This window comes from Syngnathoides biaculeatus, chromosome 14, assembly GCF_019802595.1.
Source record: "Syngnathoides biaculeatus isolate LvHL_M chromosome 14, ASM1980259v1, whole genome shotgun sequence".
In the NCBI taxonomy this organism is placed as follows: domain Eukaryota; kingdom Metazoa; phylum Chordata; class Actinopteri; order Syngnathiformes; family Syngnathidae; genus Syngnathoides; species Syngnathoides biaculeatus.
Genome location: NC_084653.1, coordinates 8,670,071 through 8,690,285, shown reverse-complemented (window position 1 = coordinate 8,690,285; position 20,215 = coordinate 8,670,071). Strand labels below are relative to the sequence as shown.

Sequence of the window (20,215 nt, the reverse complement as noted above, 5' to 3'; positions counted from 1 at the left end):
AGGCATTTGTTTTTGTAGAATGAGGTCCATTACCTGAGAAACAACTCTTCAGCAAATGTGAGCTCTCCCCATCACAAAATGTATGCTGAGAGCTATGGTGCTGAAGGGCTCCAGGAGTCTTTCACACCTGCGCAGTCCTACCATGGCGCCCCCTTGACAGGTCGGTATACTTTTTGGATCTTAGGAAAAATTAATGATAGATATTAGGGGCATAACGGTTCATTTACCATATCAATTTATTCTAGCAACCTGAACAATTTGGGTTTGGAATTTGGGGAGATTTTTTTCCCTCAAATATCACTTGGGATTGGGAAGAAGTGGGCTCAATCTCTCTTGGAGTAGGCGGGAGTGGGAGTCAAAATACACTCCGGTGTCAGGCTCCAGTTACAATACCAACCATCAGGCACATCTCGCAATATTCCCCCTACAAAAGCAAGGTAGAGCAAAGCAAATGTATTTGTGTAGTGCTTTTCATACATAAAGTAACACAATGTGGTTTACATAATTAAAAGCATTTAAATGAAAACTATTTGAAAACAAGTACAATTAAAACATCTTACACTGCAAGGAATATTGAAAAGTGTAAGTACTCTAAAACTCATGAGGAAAAGTTTAATCTGCAGTGATGAAAGTCCTCCAGATTTTCCCAGAATTCCAGATTTTCAAGTTTTCATGAAAATTCCTCCGGAAAATTGCCTAAAATTAATCCGGATATTAGTTGACAACATTGAATGAACATGCGTTTGAGTTCGTTGTTTTGCTTTCATGACCGTAGCCATGTTGAGGCACTAATGCGAGTAACAGTAACGCCCCTCCCCATGCATTCCCTCAAGACGTCACTTATTTTGTGTAGTCTTGAGATTAATTTACGTGTTTATTTACAACTGTGGGAGGCTCATGGTGTGGTGTGAATGGGAGTCAATCATTGACAAGTTTTCACCCTGTCCCTCAGATCTAACACTGCATTTAGGATAGAATAGAGTGAGTTTTTCATTGGGCTTGGCTCCACTGGGTGATGGAGAGGTGTGGGAGGTTGAAAGTGGTGGCTCATTTCATTTTATCATTTGCTTCTCCTATTCTTTGGATGACCATAATGTCAGTCTGCACCTTGCCTCACCTTATGTCTTCTTCCTCCAATTGTTTGGTAGCAGCTTCATCCTATTCTCTTTGATTTGCATAAACATTTTTTACCATTTTCTTTTTTGGCCAGTGAATAACACAGTAAAAAAAAAAAATGTAGGCAGGCAATACGTTAACCCCTTGTCTGTATAGACAAACAGTCTGCCTTGTAAAAATGTCTGAGCTCCCAAAAAGCGCAGAAATTTTCAATGAAATTTAGGGATAGTGCAGTACACACTTTGCTTAACCATTTATTTCACTGACACCGCCACGAGAAATGTTCAGCTCCAAATCTTACAAGTGGGAGAGGTCCGCTTATAAAAATCTCATCATCCAAATATTGTTCTTTTAAATCATCAATGAAATCTTGTTGAACATCCAAGCCCCCTATGTGTATAATGTCATTGGTAAAAGAGTACTTTGGTGTTTTTTTTTTTTTTTTTTTTTTTTTTTTTTTTTTTTTAAACTGCAAAAATGTTTCACATCCTTGACAGCTCTACCACCAACTATTAACATTTGAGGTCCCAATTTTTTGTTGGATGATTTAATTTCATGTCTTTCAGTGATAATGGCGGGTGAGCGTTCTTGGCCTGGGTCTTCTAAACGTGAAATAGAAAGTCTTATGTCAATGTTTTTCATTGACTCACCTTTTTTCTTTTTCTTCACTGTAACTCACCGTCAATGGCCGATCACTAGGGTTTGTGGTAGCCGCCCCGCAGTGTAGGCCAGCCATATTCCTCGATAATCTGAAGGTTTTATCTCCTCCCTTTTAGATGTCCTATATCATTTGGCTTTGGTCCCAGTAAATTACAGGGAGAACTGCTGGATGATCTGTTACTGTTTCCACAGTCCATAATTGTGCTTGTTGTTGAGTTAAGTTTGTTTGGTCGTAGACATCTGCTCACCATTTTGAGACGTCAGTCGAGTGGTTCCCGACTGTCCATTTGCATCCTTACACACTTCAAGACAGTGGATTTTTGTTTCTAGAATGGACATCCTCTGCAATAGTCCATTATAGTCCTCAATTGAAAAGGGAGACATCGTGACGGCTAATCTTTTTGCTAACACCAGGCTTGTGCTAATTAGCTTGCTGCTCTCATGTAATGTTGAGAGCAAATCAGAAAATATTGGAATATGGGAACAACCTTAGCTAGTGAGGTCCCGTCGCGTAATTCGAAAAACAGTAAGTTGAACAAGCACAATTTAAGTGCTCAAAGGTACACAAGCATTCCTATATAGGTGGTTAAACACTTTATTTGGCGATCAATTTAAGGCCGGCTCAATGGAAACTGCAGTGATGAAAGTCCTCCGGATTTTCCCGAAATTCCGGATTTTTAAATTTTCATGAAAATTCCTCCGTAAAACTGGGGGAAAATTGCCTAAAATGAATCCAGATATTAGTTGACAACATTGAACGAACATGCGTTTGAGTTCGTTGTTCTGCTTTCGCGAGCGTAGCCATGTTGAGGCACTAACACTAGTAACAGTAATGCTCCTCCCCTCGTATTCTCTCAAGACGTCGCTTATTTTGTGTGGTCTTGACATTAATTTACGTTTATTTCATAAACATTGTTCACTAAACAAGCCTGCTCCCAAACAACCGGTATTCACCCGGAAACAGGAAATGCAAGTTAACCGTACTGAGCATGTACGAAAGCGCATGTTCAGAACTGCTTCACGTAATGCGAGCGCATTTACGTCGAAAGTCGTCAACATCATGAGCCATGTCAAAGGAAATTCTGTTACACCAGGAATGCTCATTGCGTCGATCACAAGGCAGTGTGACGGCGTAAAAAAAAAAAAAAAAACCTCGTCGCTTGATTCAGGTGCACATAAAGGCGCGTTCTAGGAAGCCGGCCTCCTATTTACGGCAGTCCTGTGTTGCTGTACGGTATGGAAATTCTAGGATATATTTTCGTGTATATTCTATATCTACTGTAATATGTTTAATGTGTGGAAAAGGACAATTTTAGATGTCTTTTCACTGAATAGTTCACTTAATTCATTTGTCTTGAGATAAGATGGCATTTTAATGACAAATGTGATTTTGTGCTATCCAGTGATAGGAGGATGGGGAGAAAAAAAATCTGGGATTGGCCCTTGGGGAACTTCTAACCAATTTTTTTATTTTTATTTTTTGGTCAGGACTTAGAAATTTTACTTTAAATTTTTGTCAGAATTTTGTTCAGATATCGCCAGAATGCACCACAGCCATCTATTTTTTTTCAAAACTTTTCCCGGGGGGGGCATGAGTACTCGCATTTGTATTTTCAGGAAAGTTCATGAATCAGTTTTAAGCATTGAATCGTTTCACATTAAGTCATTCTAAATGAACAATATCGTCCTTAAAAACAAATCATTACACGCCTATTATTTATCATTAGCTATTAGTAAGAGTGAGAGCAAACTAGTTGATGAAAGATGATTTCTTCATGTATGTGCTTTTGTGTTTAAGTTTCCACTACAGGTCCCTCTGGGTATTACAATCAGTCTCCAGCATACAATTCTCAATATCTCCTGCGCACAGCTGCCAATGTAACCCCCGCAAAGGTAAACTAAGCATTGTCGCTTGCTTGCGTGAAAAATCTCATTGTGCTGAAAATGATTTTATCCATTTTTACACAGTCCCCAATTTATGGTATGAACCGTCTGCCACCTCAGCAACATATGTATGCCTATCAGCCCCCGACCCATACTCCTCCAATTCAAACCGGTCCTCCCTGCTTATACCCTCCTCAAGAACAGGGCTTCACTGCCCCTCTTCGCTTTGAATCACCAGCAACAAGCCTTCTCTCCCCATATAGTGAAGAATATTATAGGCAGAGTGTCACTCACCAAAATACCAATCCTCCTCTACCCGAACCTGGTTATTTCACCAAACCATCTGTAATCCCTGCTCATCCACCAAAGAGCATTGAGGAGAAACCAGTGGATCTTGGGAAGTTCTCCTTTAGCCAGCAGACACCTGCTGAAGTCACAAAAGTTCCTAATTTTGGAACAAGCACAGTTTCGCAGTCAACACCATCAACTGCCTTCAAATTCAACTCCAATTTTAAATCCAATGATGGAGACTTCACTTTCTCAGCATCCCAAGCAAAACACAGTGAAAGTTTGCTTGGCCTTCTTACATCTGACATACCAGCTACTAAAACTGATACTTTGCCGGAGAAGCTTCCAGCTCAAGAGCAGACTTCAGGCCAAGCAAGTATTTTCACTTTTGGCAATAAAAACTCATCCGGCTTCTCATTTCCTAATACAGCGCAAAGCACAGGTCCGATGGGTCTGTTTGGAAAAGTAGATCAGCCATTTAAATTTGGAGATGTTGCCAAGCCAGTATTTGGTATCACAAAGTCTGTAACTAAAGAAGAAAATGCAGCCGATAGTGACGATAGCACTCATGCTGAAGATGATGATGATGATGATGATGGCCCTCACTTTGAACCCATTGTACCTCTTCCTGATAAGGTTGATGTGAAAACGGGTGAGGAAGAGGAGGAAGAGTTGTTTTGCAATAGAGCAAAGCTTTATCGATTTGACACAGAGACAAAAGAGTGGAAGGAACGTGGGATTGGCAATGTTAAAATCTTGAAACATATCACTACAGCGAAGATTCGACTCTTAATGAGACGGGAGCAGGTCCTCAAGATATGTGCTAATCATTACATTACCACTGATATGAAACTGAAACCAAATGCTGGTTCTGATAAATCATGGGTATGGAATGCCATTGATTATGCAGATGAAAAGCCTAAGCCTGAGCAACTCGCCATACGCTTCAAAACAATGGATGAGGCTTTGCTGTTTAAAAGTAAATTTGAAGAAGCCCAAAGCATTGTGGTGAAATCAAAAGAGAAGGAGCAGGAGAAGAAAGAAGTTGTAAAAACTTGTAATCCACTGGAAAGTCTGACAGCAAAGTTCGCACTTAAAGAAGGTGAATGGTATTGTACTGTCTGCTGTGTGAGAAATAAGCCCAAAGATATTCAGTGTGTTTCATGTCAAAGTGCCAATCCCAATTCCTGTACAACTCAAGACATGGATTCTAATGAAACAAAAGTCACTCCTTTCACTTTCAAATTTGGGACATGTGAATCAAAAACCAGCATTTCTGGCTCCACATTTCCTGGATTCAGTGCTTTCGGAACGTCATCCCCTTCATCCTTCACATTTGGCATAAATTCTAGTAAACCTGCGGACACAATAGTCAACCAAAGTACGTCACCAAACAAGAACTCTGAATCCATTGTGAGTTCTGGGTTTGGCAGCCAATTTACAAAGAAACTAGATCAGTGGGAGTGTGCTGTATGCTATGTAAAAAATGAAGCTAATTTAGAGAATTGTGCTGCCTGTACAAATCCAAACCACAGTACTAAATCAAAAGAAGATGCTCCTGTTGTTGCGAATCTATCTACAGTAGCAGTTTCGGGTTTTGGAGCTGATTTAGCAAAGAAGGATGGGCAGAAGAGTACATCATTACAAGCTAAATTTCCCAAGGCCGATATGTGGGAGTGTGACACCTGTATGTTGAGAAATGACTCCACGAGCAGTAAATGTGTTGCCTGTCAGACACCAAATCCTAATGTGAAAAGCACAAATACTACGACTATATCACCTTCCACCTTTAGCTTTAGCTTTGGAGTAAAGACAACATCAGGCGTGCCGACCGGAACTGGCTTCACTGCACCTTTTGGAGGTGGCAGTTCATTTCAGTTTGGGCAAAACAAAGTTGAAACTTCTCCTGCTTCTTTCAAGTTTGAAGCTTCCCAGTCTGCTCCAAGTACAAGTTCTTCTGGATTTTCTTTCTCCATGCCCATGCCTGCAGGTGGCTTTACATTTGGCATTCCGAGCACTACAAAAGATGAAACTGAAAACTTAACCTCAGCTGAACAAATTGTTTCAGGTTCAGCCTCGAGCTTTCTTAAAAACATTGCTGATAAACAGAAGGTGAAAGAAAATGATTTTAATAACCCAGACGTCAGTCAAGAGCTTGAGACAAATCCATTAATATCTGGTAAAACTAATGCTTTTAGCTTTGCAGATCTGGCAAAGTCTTCTGGAGGAGACTTTCAGTTTGGCCAGAAGGACCCAAGTTTCAAAGGTTTCTCTGGCGCTGGTGAACAAGTGTTCTCATCAACGCCCACCAAGATGAATGCCACAAACGAGCAGGGGGAAGATGACATGTATAAAACTGAAGAAAATGATGATATCCAGTTTGAACCAGTGGTTCAAATGCCTGAGAAAGTTGAGCTTGTCACGGGGGAGGAGGATGAACAGGTTCTTTATTCCCAGCGTGTCAAACTGTTCCGGTTTGACGCAAACACCAGTCAGTGGAAAGAGCGTGGAGTGGGGATCTTAAAATTCTTGAAGAACAACTCTAACGGAAGACTGAGGGTTCTAATGAGAAGAGAGCAAGTTCTGAAAGTGTGTGCTAACCACTGGATCACTACAACAATGAATCTCAAGCCTCTATCGGGCTCAGATAAGGCATGGATCTGGATGGCAAATGATTTCTCTGATGGCAATGCCAAACCTGAGCAGTTGGCTGCCAAGTTTAAAAGTACAGAGCTCGCTCAAGAATTCAAGACAAAGTTTGAAGAATGTCAGCGTCTCCTCTTGGACATCCCCCTGCAAACTCCACACAAATTGGTTGACACAGGCAGAACTGCACATCTGATTCAGAAAGCTGAGGAAATGAAGTCTGGTTTGAAAGACCTGAAATCCTTTTTAACAGATGATAAAACAAAGATGCAAGATGATGACAGCCAGTTACAGTCCACTAATGTGAAGTCCATGTCAAGTGTTTTAATCAAGCCTCACAATGAAACCACTGGCCCTACTTTGGAGTGGGATAACTATGACCTAAGAGAAGAGGCTTTGGATGACACTGCCGATTCGTCAGTCTATGCCTCTCCACTCTCCAGCAGCCCTCTAAGAAAGAATCTTTTCCGCTTTGGGGAGTCCATGGGTGGCTTCAGCTTCAGCTTCCAACCTGGCATAAGCACCTCCAAGTCTCCTGCCAAGCTTAACCAGAGCAGATCCTCAGTGGGCACAGATGATGAGCAAGATGTTACACAGGAAGAGGAGCGAGACGGTCTGTACTTTGAACCTGTAGTTCCCCTGCCTGACCTGGTTGAGATTTCTACAGGTGAAGAAAATGAACAAGTTGTCTTCAGTCACAGAGCCAAACTCTATCGATATGATAAAGAAGCGAGTCAGTGGAAGGACAGAGGTATCGGAGATCTCAAAATCTTACAAAATTATAATACAAAACGTGTAAGGTTGATTATGAGAAGGGACCAGGTACTTAAGATCTGTGCAAACCAATGGATTACAGCAGCCATGAAGCTAGAACCTATGAAGGGTGCGGAGAAGGCCTGGGTATGGAGTGCACTGGACTTTGCAGAAGAAGGAGATGGCAAAGTGGAGCAGCTGGCTGTGAGGTTTAAAATGCAGGAAACGGCAAACATATTTAAGCACGTTTTTGATGAGGCCAAGATTGCTCAGGAGAAAGTGGAATTTATGACTCCCGTGAAATCTATAATTTCTCAGGACAGTGGAGATTCATCAAAAACTCCTAAAAGTGTTTGTGGGAAGGCAGCTATTGCTGTTTTGGAAGAGACCACCAAGGAACGCACTGAACTCTTCATTGATAATTTCTCCGGGTCCCAAAGTCCAGTCAATCCCACCAAGTCTGTGATGTCGCCCCCTAAGTTTGTGTTCGGATCTGATAGTCTTCAGAAGATCTTTGGGAGTCCAAAATCAAACTCTGATAGTGGTGATTGTGAAGCCAGTTTGAAAGCTAAAGATCCTCCACATCCTACTAAGGGCTCATCTGCGCCACCTGCATTCAAAATTCCACAGAAAGGTAAGCAAAATTGCTATGTTTACAAACTTTAGCTAATTTTCCTTTTAAAGGGAACAATTAGGTCCCCACAAAAAATAATATACTTTAAAATATGCTTTCTACGATGGGAAAGATCCTTAAAACCACTGAGGACTGGGCTATAGATTTTTTTTTCTTTTTAATTTACTTCATTATCAAATGAAAACGAAAAATATTTGCAATTTTTTTTGTCACACTTTGGACCTTTTCAAAAATGGCAATGGCCTTTTTATGTAGTTACTGTTAACACAACAACCCATCATTCTCTAGGACTGGATTTTAGGCTATTCAAAGATAACCCAATGGCCTTTTGGACGAGCACATCGAGCACTCGGTTTGAAAGTCCAGGTACTCTCATGACCGCAGTGTGTCTTAACACTTCTCAGCTGTCACCGGAATTGTAGATAAGAATGACCCGGATGCACGGAGTGGAAAACAATGAAACTAATATGCCTGCATGTCTTTGTAGAACAGTGGTCTCAAACTCAATTTACCTTGGGGGCGCTGAAGACAGAATCTAGCCGAGGCTGGGCTGCAGATGCAAATGCACATATGTGCAATTTGAATTAGAAATAAAATCTTCTCAAATGTTTTTCTTTTAACACGAAATAAGATAAGCAAAAACGTTGGTGTAGACAAGTTGTGTCCAAAATCACTAATAAAACTCTTCAGTGGCAATGCTGGTGTAAATTTCACTCACTTAAACATGTTTCTTTGCTTGCTTCAAGCAGATATCACACCCCCGAGAGCCATATACCCCACTGTAATCGGTAGGTTCAGGAGCTCTGCACACAACACTGTACAAGTACCATCCATTCGAAAAAAAAAAAAAAAAAAATACTTGTGGGCCACACTAACAAACTTTCACATTTAAGTGGGTGCCACAAAATGTTTTGCGGGCTGCCAGTTTGAGACCTCTGATGGAGAAAGTGTTATCACATAAGTATCTCAAGTAAATTTGGTTCAATTTTTTTAACATGCAATTCAAGACATTCAAGAACAGATTCAATTATTGTAATTGAATGTGAGAATATGAAGCTAATTTAGATTGAGGCATCTCAAATATCAGTTATTATGAGCACCAAACGGGAAGAACTTCATTAAATGCCAATGCTGCCTAAATGTTTGCTGAGTGCCTCTTTACTCAGAGGAATCAATGCACTGTATAAACTGCTCACACTCCTAAATTTAATGCAGGAAGAGTGGCAACACTGAAATGCAATTCCCAGTCAAGTGTCGTCTTTGCAATGAACATACCGGCACAGGCTAGGTACACTTAGTGTTATTGTCCAGTGTAGTATTTCCCGAATTTGTGTTCTCTGCCACAGACTGGAACCACTCTGACACATATACATTATGTATCTGTTGTCCTTGGATAATCTCACATCAGTTTCAATGCATGATATTTTTGCTGTGCATGATACTGTATGGTTTTGTTTGCAAAACTAACACTTCAATTGTAGTCTAAGTGATTTAGTTCATTTTAATAATCACTTGTTTTCAATTTGTCTTTCACAGGATTCAGCAGTGCAGGGTCAGATGAGGACTCAGAGGTGGAGATCGTGTATGTCAGGGAACCCACCACTGAACAAGCTGCTTTAGCCAGGAAATTACTCCTGCCACTCACCTTTTTCTGCTACCAGAATGAACCAGGATACACGAGCGACAATCAACCTGATGGTAAGACTGGAGTATTAGTTTGGACAACAAGATTGGAACAATAACTAAATTGGTAGTCAGCAGGCAGGAGTTGAACAAAGACAAGATGCATGTTGTGTACATGTTGTATCAATAGGGTGAATGTGTCCCCTTTATGATTTGCACAATTTGAGTACGGTGGGAGTTTTTAGTAAAGCTTCAAATCGGGGGAGAAAACATTTAAATGACTTCTAAATAGAATGCTTTGAATTTGTTTTCAAAATACTGTTTCTACATGGGTATTGAATTCTATACACAAACACACAGTTAAACCCAGAAATTTGCAAATATTTCCTTAGTATCCGAGTAGCTTTTCCTTTTGAACTACATGACGTCAGTACATTTTGGGTAACCTTCCACAAGCTTCTGATAGTACTAGATTCTTTGCCCATTCTGCCTGACTGAACTGGTGTAACTGAGTCAGGTTTGTCGGTTAACCTGCTCACACACACCATTTCAAATGTGCCCATAAATTTTCAATGGGCTTTAGATTGGGGCTTTGTGATGGCCACTCCAAGACATTGACTTTATTACCTTGAAGCCACATTTAACCATTTTGGCAATGCTTTGGGTCATTCTCCATTTGGAAGACCCATTTATGCCCAAGTTTTAGCTTCCTAGCTGATACATCTTGAGAAGATTCCTTAATGTCTCCATGTTATTTCTTCATGATGCTGTTTTATGAAGAAATCCAGCTCCTCCTGCAGCAAAACAGCCACACAACTTGATGCTTGCTCGCGGGTTGTATACTCTGCACTACTCTACAAATAGTCACCTCAAAAAAATGCAACACTACTAGTTAAATAGCTTATTGCAAAATAATTCACTTCATTTATTAAAGGAAGTGTTTGAAATGTCTTAGAATCTGCCATATGACCCTTCAAGTCTCCCTTTTCTTTGCGAGGTTTGACGAATTGAAAGCCTACAAAAGGTCTGCTCCTTCACACAGACACACCGACCTTCCCACTTAAGACCTGTCCTGTTTGCCGGAAGACATGTTGCATGTGCACAGCGGCCTTTAAGACTGCGTAGGAGAGCTGTCAAACATTTGGGGACATACTTATACGTAACGTAATCTGGGCATCAACAATATTTGAATATTAAATGAGCATCTCCTCGAAATGTTGGTGAAGAATTTATTGTTCACTTTGGGGGTTGTTTTTATTCACTTCTTGTACTTCATTATGTAACGCCTTGCCACTACATGTATTTCTTCGTGACGTGAGACAGTTGAGAGCATTCATTGATATGACCTAAGTACAGAAACAAGTCCAGATACAACAATTTTCAGATCTTTCTGTCTGTAGATGAGGACTATGAGTCTGCAGTGAAAGCCTTGACTGGAAAGCTTTACCCTGATCATCCTGAAAGAAAAGACATTAAGTCTGCTAACGGTATGAGTCAATCTCTAGGTTTTTTTTTTTTGTTTTGTTTTTTTTCCGGTGGTGGGGTATTCCTTACCATATCATGTCTAATATTTTTGTGCTTGCTCGCAATCCATTCAGAACCTGACTGCCAGGTTGTTTGGGAGAAAAAGCCAACGCCCGAGGAGGAGGAGAAGGCCAAGAGCCTTCAGCTTCCACCCACCTTCTTTTGTGGCCTGAGCACCAGTGACAGCGACCAGGATTGTGACAAAGCGGAGGACTTTGAGACAGAAGTCCATAAGGCTCAACAGGAACTGGTAGGAAAAGGGTGTCATTTAAAATTTCATGGACTAGCTAAGCAGTGGATAAAGTATATGATCCAAGAATTTTGTCAGATTGATGCCCCTTGAATGTTTATTTTTCCCTACGTTAATATATAAAGCACTAATCCAGAGGTGATGTATTTTATTTGTCTATTCTATAAATGTAGCTAAAATTTCATAAAAAGATGTTTAAAAAATTCTCAACACAACAGAAATTAAATAAATTATCATCAAAGTCCGTCTCAAGATTTTGTTCAAAATGTCACTTAGATTCGGCAAGTTCCGGTACTCTCCGGAATGTAACGTCAAGTCACAACAACATTTAGCCAGAGTGAAAAAGCTAGCAACAATAATGAAGTGTGTTGCATACGCCTGTTCTGCGTCAAACGTTGACGGAGTCAGCTTGCATGAATGGCCGAAAGATGAACGGATAGGCATGTTATGGGCCAGGTTTGTGAAGACAAAGCGGGCACATTGGACTTACAAATCAAAGTGGACAGTAATATGTTCCAAGTATTTCACGGAGGACTGCTTTGAAAGCCCGGTACAGCGTTCACTTGCCTTCGGTAGCAAGTAAGTATATACCTGTTCAATTGTTTAGTATTGACAAGTATCTACCTCGTTTTAAATGTAAGTACAATGCCGAAAGAGATGTATATATCAGCTAATATCCGTATCCATGTGATGTTTAGGAGGTGACAAAACTTGGACACTGTATAAAGTTAGTGTACTGTTGATGCTGAGGTTTTGCTGAAATTCGACTATGGCGGTGTGTGCTCTCAAGTGTTAGGTGCATTATTTAAAATACAGGCTAAATCTTTAAACGCAGAACGATACAGAAGGTTTCAATTTTTGTTTTACGCCGACTCAGTCGCTAGTACAACAAACGACTCACTGTTTTGTGCAAGCAGCATCAGACGTTTAAACGTGTTTGAATTAGATTTCATCAAAAAGGTGTACGTAGATTTCTTGAGGCACCTACCTGTCTGTGTTTTGGGTGCGAAGTTCCATCAACTGTCATGTCTCGCCGAATCCTGTCCTTGTGTTGCATTCGACGCTCAGACCATCACACCGGTTCGATCTTATTAAATTACACCTGCATTTGATGTTTTTCAAACACGGGAAGAATAGGAAAATTCCTCCTCTTCAGTTCCTCCTCTTCCAGAGAGCATTCTGTAGCTTATTGGTTGTTTGTCACTATGCCGAGTACGGGGATACACCTCTCCTAGGTGTTATGGGTTGGATCCCTTATCTATGTTGTAGTTATTAAACTGCGGCTGTCTATGTGTAGCCGCTCACCGTGTTCCATGTCCTCAGAGTTCAATAAACACTCATTGCGTCTGAAACCTGTGATCTCTTATGCATGCACAAGAAGCCAGTAGCATTTACACATTCCATAAAAACTTCATCATCACTGCTGTCTATCTTCTCTAGATCCCACTCCCATGTATGATTGTCTGAGTGGGAAGCCATTTCTGTACTGGGTTGTCTTTGCGTGGCGGCACACAGAAGCAGCTTCAAAAGAGGCTTGGTTTGAAACAGACATGGGAGGTATTCGGATTACAAAGAAAATGTGCACTTTGGCTCCAATTTCATTTCTGTTGTTGAAGATTTTTTCAATATTTATTAAATTTGCATGATAGACAAATAAAATACATTTCCTCTGGTTTAGTACTTTAAACGTACCACAAACTCTTATCCCAACAATTTGAATATTTCACACTCATCTTCCATTACCCCCCAAAAATAAGCGGCAGTCTGCATAGCAGACACAGCCCACAGTCTAACTTGGCTCCTCAATGACATGCAAAAATGTCAGATATATCAGATAATATAATTATATCATCATCAAATATGGTAAGATTCTGAAATAGATGACCTTACAGCAAATAGTTGACGATCGGGGAAGAGGGGAGACAAAATATTTGAATTTCTGAATAGCACTGAAAATTTCCCAGGTTGTTTGGGAGGAAAAAACAACACCTGAAGAGGAAAAGGCCAAGAGCCTTCAGCTTCCACCCAACTTCTTTTGTGGCCTCAGCACCACTGACAGCGACCAGGATTGTGACAAGGCAGAGGACTTTAATGCAGAAGTCCACAAGGCCCAACAGGAACTGGTAGGAAAAGGATAAAACTTTTAAAAGGTGTTAGTGGTCTCATTTAAGACCTCATGGGCTAGATAAGCAGTTGAAGTGTTTGTCCCAAGACATTTGTCAAATTGATCCCCCTTGATTGTTTTATTATTCCCTACGTTATGTAAATATAAATATCCCACAAACTGTTATTCCTTCACATTAGAATACTTCAAACTTATAACGCTACCCAAGAAAAATAATGGTGCTCAGCAGAGCAAAAGCCTCCAGTCCACATGAGGCAAATAATCTTTCACTTGCAACACAGGCTAAACGTGGCTCCCAATTGACATGCAAAGATCTAAAACAGTTTAGATGGATCACTTCCCTATACTTCCTTGTCACTAATTACTATACTATTAGCCATGGCTCAGAAACCATCTTGTGACATTGTTACAGAAAGTCTCAAAATATGCAGAGATTCTGTAATAGATCGTTTTACAGCAGAGGATAGATTCCATGGATAGATCCATGGATGCACAATATAGTTCAATTTGTGACTACCACTGCAAATTTTCAAGGGTGCACTGCATTAAACAGCAGAATAGAATAACACACTCACTCGCATTCTTAGCTAACAGTGAAATATCGTTGAAAAGCAGACAGCAGGGCTTCAAGTATTTCAGCGAGGGGTATTTCAATGGTATTTACATGCATATCGACGGAGAAACCATTGATATTAGCGCGAGATCTTTCCAGAGTCAGAGGAAGACCGAGACCCCACATAATATAATATATTATAACCCAAAGACGAATTCGTCAATGACAGTTTCCTATTTTCGTGTTACATATCACACTTGTGTGCAGAATCTGTGTAGCCGTTTGTGAACCACCGTATGAAGTAAAAGAAGGCGAAGCTTGATTTACGAGTTGTTTCTCTCGTTTTCTCTGTGTAACGTCACGCGCTCCCCTCAATAATTATTCTTGAATTAGTGCCGAACCTACGTAAGTCTCGACCGAGTACGACAATCACTACTTTAGTGTCCTCAAACATCCTTCCTTCAGTCTTGGTGTCTCGGTGCACGTCGAAGGCTTTTAGGACTGCTAGTCCGGTTTAGCCTAGCTCACCGCCGAACAGAGACACGTTTGTGCAGGCAGATCGCAAAATATCGCTCAACACAGATCAAGTGTGACAATCATTCACACATAGCTATTTTATGCAAGCGAAGAACTGCTAATTTATTTATATGAGACATGTATTGAAAATCAAATATAGGACTTACTTCGTGCAAACATATCTGTTCCGGTTGATGGATTCAGTTGATCATGCGGTCTTCATCAAAGTTTTATCCATCAAACACATTTTTCGTACTCTGTGTTCTGTTCCGGTTGATTTTAGATGGATTCAGTTGATGATGCGGTCTTCTACAAAGTTTGATCCATCAAAGACATTTTTCGTACTGGGTCTTCGGTTTTGGAAAGGGTACGAATTGAACTCCATCAACTAGCCTTTCAGGAAACCTGTCGTTACTATTATAAAGTCCGTGACTACACCTCTTAACCATATCTATTGTTAAAGAACCCAAATACGCGATAAAACGCCAACAGAAGCTATATGGACCATCCAGCGTTGTCTGAGATTTGAGTCTGAGATTATGCAGATCTCTGGCCTCTGATTGGTCAGTGACGCGGATTGCGCAATTTCTACGGAGGGGTCAATTAACTACAAGTAAAAATGTTGGTTAGATAGATGGCATCCATGCAAACTAGTATGTATTATGCATGCTACAACACCACAGTAAGTAGGACAAGGAGGCACTAAGGATGTAAATAGCGTTTGAAGTGCATGTCGTGTGTCAATTATTTCTTTAGTTATTTTTATTATTTTCAAGTTATGCTTTTCTTTTTTCTGTGGTGTGATAATTTTAGTTTTTATATGACACCGTGTGAACAACAGGGTAACTAATCACTTGCCTACACTGTCAATATGTAGGGGTAATGTAAGCTTCTGCTTACATATGTAAAATTGCAATCGTTCCTGACTTACTTCATGAGCACCATCATATGCTGAAAAAACATGCTAGCATGAATGCTAATATTGTAATGTGCAAGTGTTCAGTTTTACTTCATTGATATAGTCAAACAATAACATATGACGTGCATTATAAGGTAACCTGTCTTATTTAGGAGAAAATTTAAGACTTTAAAGTCCACCTTACGGTTGTAAAATTATGATGCATTATTGCCTGGGTGGGAGGTGAGAGCAAATTCTTTGAGTATGCGGAGCCGTAAACGGTAAACCGCAAATGGGCAGTGGCATGCTGTACTGTAAGACATGACTTCCATTCATTTCTATAGGATGCCCAATTAAACACAGCTGAAGAAGTACCCAGTACCCCTTCTGAAAAGAAGACATCTGATCTGAACCCGAGCTGCAAGTCCAGCACAGAGGAAGACCCGTCAAGGCAGCCAGCAAATGTGCAGACACAAACTCCAAGTAACAACGTTTCTCCAATCGACCTGTCAAATAAGGCCGAGCAAGAGACCCCCACTGCCTTCTCTGCTGTCCCCTTTGGTGCCCCTCCTGCTATCACAAGTACAGGTATGTAATACAGAGCTGTAAAATGTTACGGAACATGTGCAGTTTGTTACGGAAATCACTGAACGTTGGCTTATGGCCATAGCACTGATTGTTCCAGATCCGGGGGTCCAGCGCCCACTAGGCTTGACATGATGAGGATTTTTCGGCGAGTTGAAAAGACCAATCTCTGATCCAATCGCAAGATGGAGCGATGAGTCTATTTAAATGACCTGTTCATTTACTGTTAGGGGTGTACTTGTTCAAAAAATATATAGTGTTCCCTCGTTTAATGCAGGGGTTACATTCCAAAAAATACCCACGTTAAGTGGGATTTGTTGTAATCTTTTTCCGTTTATAGATTTATTTATTTTCTTAATTTCCTAACATCAATTTTCTTCACTGTATACAGCACTGGGTAAATGGCCAGTTGGCTCCCGGGGTTGTTGTTGGAGAGTTATTTATTTTCCCCCTTCTGGGCAAAAATATACTTTATAAACAGACATGCCAAACTTCCATTATGATTGAGAACTGAAGCCTCGATACTTTGTCTGGGTGTGCCAAAACCCCGTGGGGCCCCCAAACCCCGCTGTCGGACGGACGCAACTGAGTTCAGCGCTGTTCATTGGCCTTGCACTCAGTGTAGTTAGTTCTCTGAAGGTCAATCAATCTCCATGCCATTGTACATAATTGTTTGAAGCTAGCAGTGTGGCGCTTTTGTGCTGAAGAATAAGAAGCAAACACAAGTGTGGAGAAAGAGTAGGAAGATGCAGTAACACTTGATTGACAATGCCCAATGAACTTCAGCGAATTGCAGTGAGCTCAGGTGCGCTTGTCTGGCATTGGTTTCGGGAGAAACCACAGTAATGGCGCGCGACTGCAGCTGGGGCACAATGCATCACGGCGCGTTGTGGATGCATTGAAACGCCATGGGCCCGCCAGCTGTCCCTGCGTTCACAGTCCCGGTACTTAGAGCGGTTGACAATGGTCTACAGTCCCTTAGGCAATCAGGACACAGAACACGATGCAGAGATTTCCCTGAGCAAATTAAGATAAAGAACGCAAGGCGCAATCATACGGTTTAAACAAAAGCCTGCTACACTAAAAAAATTAAATAAAAATAAAAAAAACACAAAAAATTCTCATAATACCAAGGCCACGTAAAGTGAACCATGTTTTAGTGAGGGAACGCTGTATTTAACATGTATTTTTGCTCATCTATTTATGCCAGTAAGGCATAGTCACAGAAAAATTGTCTTCTATCAGATGTCAGTATGTATACAGCACTTAACGTATCTACTTTTTGTGACATTTTTGTTTGTTGATGTTCCATTAGATTTTTTTCAATTGTAAAGTACTGATATCTTCCTTGGCTCCAAAACATTGGAATTCGCTGCTCTGGTCAGCTTGTATTCAACAGAACGGCAGAATGTTTACAAACAATCACAAGCAGTAGAACTAGCTTGGTAGGCTACGTAACGTTTTGTTGTCTTGCGAGCCATACAATACTCAAAGTACGTGAACATACCTCAAGCAATCCTTACATGAAGTCCTCTCTCCTGTCATGAGCACAGGACACCGCCCCCACAGATTTTTTTCCCCACAATTTCTTGTTATAATACAGTTGGCTTAATCCACTTTCACACTGTCGTTATCCCCCTGGTAACGTAAATATGATCGCATTTGAGTTGACCAGATAACGCCCACTGTTCGTTTTTAAAAAAAAAAAAAAAAAAGATGTGGTGGTATCGAAATACAAGTGTTTATTTCATAAATGAATGAAAACACGAATAGTTTTCTGTATGTGATTGATTAGTGACCAGTCCGAGGTGTAGCCTGTCTTTGGCCAATTTATGGGGTAGGCTCTTGCTCATCCGCCATCTTAAAGAATAAACAGTCGAAAATGGATCGCCAAATTGTATTGTGTACACAGTTTTGACAATGTTGATCTTATACATGCTTATGTGAAGTGAAGGTGTCCATTTAGTTAATGGGAATGTTCCCCTTTAACAGGTACACCCAGCTTTGGCTTCACCACAGCCGAGGGCTTCTCTTTTGCTGACCTGGCCAAAAATACAGAAACCTTTGCATTTGGAAGAAAAGGTTGGTTTTAGGGCTGCGATTGAATAATTATTTTAATAATCGATTAATTAATCAAATAAAAAACATTTAAATTTCCATCACCACATTATTTCAAATGAACAGTGCGCTAACATGCACAATCAAGTTACTGCATGAAATTACTTGAGCTCTTAAAGCAATAAATGATTGAATCAAAAATAACTCGTCGACGATGGAAGATGGTTGGTGATGTGCCTTGGCTCAATAAAGGCTGACTTCATGATCATGTGACCCAATGAATCGATGACATTGATAGCCAACACAATTCTTGATTTCCTATTTTATTGATTTCATTATAACAGCTACAGTTAGTTTTTTTTCCATGTGTCCTATGGTGAGATTTTTTATTGTATTCAATTGTTTTGGGATTTTGTGTGTGTGTGTGTGTGTGTGTGTGTGTGGTGTGTGTGTGTGTGTGTGTGTGTGTGTGGTGTGTGTGTGTGTGTGTGTGTGTGTGTGTGTGTGTAGATTCCAACTTCTCTTGGGCAAATGCAGGCGCAGCTGTATTTGCTCCCTCAGGGCCTACATCAGCCAACAACGATGAATGCGCAAGTGAAGAAGAGGACTCGCCGAAAAATGTTGACATACACTTTGAGCCTATCGTGTCACTTCCAGAGGTACTCTGTTCACACACAGACATTCAAGTAATCTGGATTATGTTCGTATTTCATTTTGTCACTGCAGTCTCAGTTCTCTTAAAATACAAGTCTAATATAAAAACCTATTCATGGTGAGCAGGATGTCATTAACCTCAAATTTTAAGATACAGTACATATGACATGACCTATCGGATACATTGTTAATCCAAACGACCGGACTTCTCCTTTAACAACTTTAAGTTGTGTACGTTCGTATCTTCATACGTATGTTTTCTCTCGGCTATCAAAGTTTGCCTACTCCTCCGTCCCCAGTATGCTTTTTACTTGTCATTCACCCTTGTCTTTGCATAGTCGTCCAACGCCCTATGGTAAATGAACATAATTTTGTTGGATATTACTAGTGTTAAGGTATCATAGTTGTGTGATATATTTACACTTTGAAGTATAAAGGCAATTATGGAGGAAGGGGGTCAGTTTTTTGCATTTGGCGGCAAGGCTGCAAAAATAATAGAACTGGGATAAATGTTTAAACTAACATTTAGGTGACAAAAGCAATAAAGATTTTAATGATCAATTAACGAGTGGTCTTGTTGCTGTCCTAAACGGCATCCTCTCTCAGGTGCAAACCAAGTCTGGAGAGGAGGATGAAGAAATCCTCTTCAAGGAGCGCACCAGGTTGTACCGATGGGACAGGGAGCTCAGCCAGTGGAAGGAGCGTGGCATCGGCGACATCAAGATCCTCTACCACCCGGCCAAGCGTTTCTACCGGATCCTCATGCGGAGGGAGCAAGTGTTCCGGGTTTGCGCCAATCACATCATCACGCAGGCGATGGAGCTGAAGCCCATGAACACTTCAGCCAATGCTCTCATTTGGACCGCCACAGACTACTCGGGTACACACAGACATCAAGTCATGTCAATTTTCTTTGTATAGGGCAGATGAGAGAGTCACGCTAGCAAGGACATATGAGGTAGCACGGTATTTTTAATGGTCCACAGGCTGATACTCGTATTTTCTTGTATTTCCAGACAGCGCTGAGGGTGCCGTGGAGCAGCTCGCAGCCAAGTTCAAAACCCCTGAGATCGCCGCTTCCTTCAAGAAGACCTTCTCCCAATGCCGAAGCCACATCAGCCAAAACGACGACGCCTTGTGCAGCCCCACACCGGTGATATCAAGAATTCAGGAGCATTCCAGAGACTCCAACCCGAAAGTGTTCCTCGCCGTGGAGGCGGACGGCGAACTGCTCGGCACCATCACAGTCGAGCTCTTCTCTCACCTCGTTCCCAAGACTGCAGAAAACTTTCGGGCCCTCTGTACAGGAGAGAGAGGCTTCGGGCTGAGGGGCTCCATCTTCCACAGGGTCATACCGGACTTCATGTGTCAGGTAAGGAGAACAGGACAGTCAAATACAGATAAAAAATTAAGCCACTCAATTTTCTTTCATGTTGTCCACCTACTGA

The 20,215-nt window shown here is 41.0% G+C and overlaps 1 protein-coding gene across 4 annotated transcripts in view; it reads left to right on the top strand.

The window, feature by feature from the left end:
* The window catches only part of ranbp2 (RAN binding protein 2), a 45,189-nt gene that overhangs the window by 21,900 nt on the left and 3,074 nt on the right, over window positions 1-20,215 (top strand). The window contains exons 18-30 of one of the 4 annotated variants that reach the window (XM_061842539.1): window positions 19-160; window positions 3,587-3,669; window positions 3,745-7,981; window positions 8,728-8,769; window positions 9,518-9,679; window positions 11,005-11,091; window positions 11,203-11,378; window positions 13,343-13,501; window positions 15,815-16,058; window positions 18,048-18,137; window positions 18,624-18,772; window positions 19,374-19,647; window positions 19,784-20,139. In XM_061842539.1, the coding sequence (XP_061698523.1) occupies window positions 19-160; window positions 3,587-3,669; window positions 3,745-7,981; window positions 8,728-8,769; window positions 9,518-9,679; window positions 11,005-11,091; window positions 11,203-11,378; window positions 13,343-13,501; window positions 15,815-16,058; window positions 18,048-18,137; window positions 18,624-18,772; window positions 19,374-19,647; window positions 19,784-20,139 (6,201 nt within the window). Of the gene's footprint in view, window positions 1-18; window positions 161-3,574; window positions 3,670-3,744; window positions 7,982-8,727; window positions 8,770-9,517; window positions 9,680-11,004; window positions 11,092-11,202; window positions 11,379-13,342; window positions 13,502-15,814; window positions 16,059-18,047; window positions 18,138-18,623; window positions 18,773-19,373; window positions 19,648-19,783; window positions 20,140-20,215 lie in introns of all 4 variants that reach the window. The other 3 variants (XM_061842537.1, XM_061842538.1, XM_061842540.1) reach the window with 3 other exon arrangements.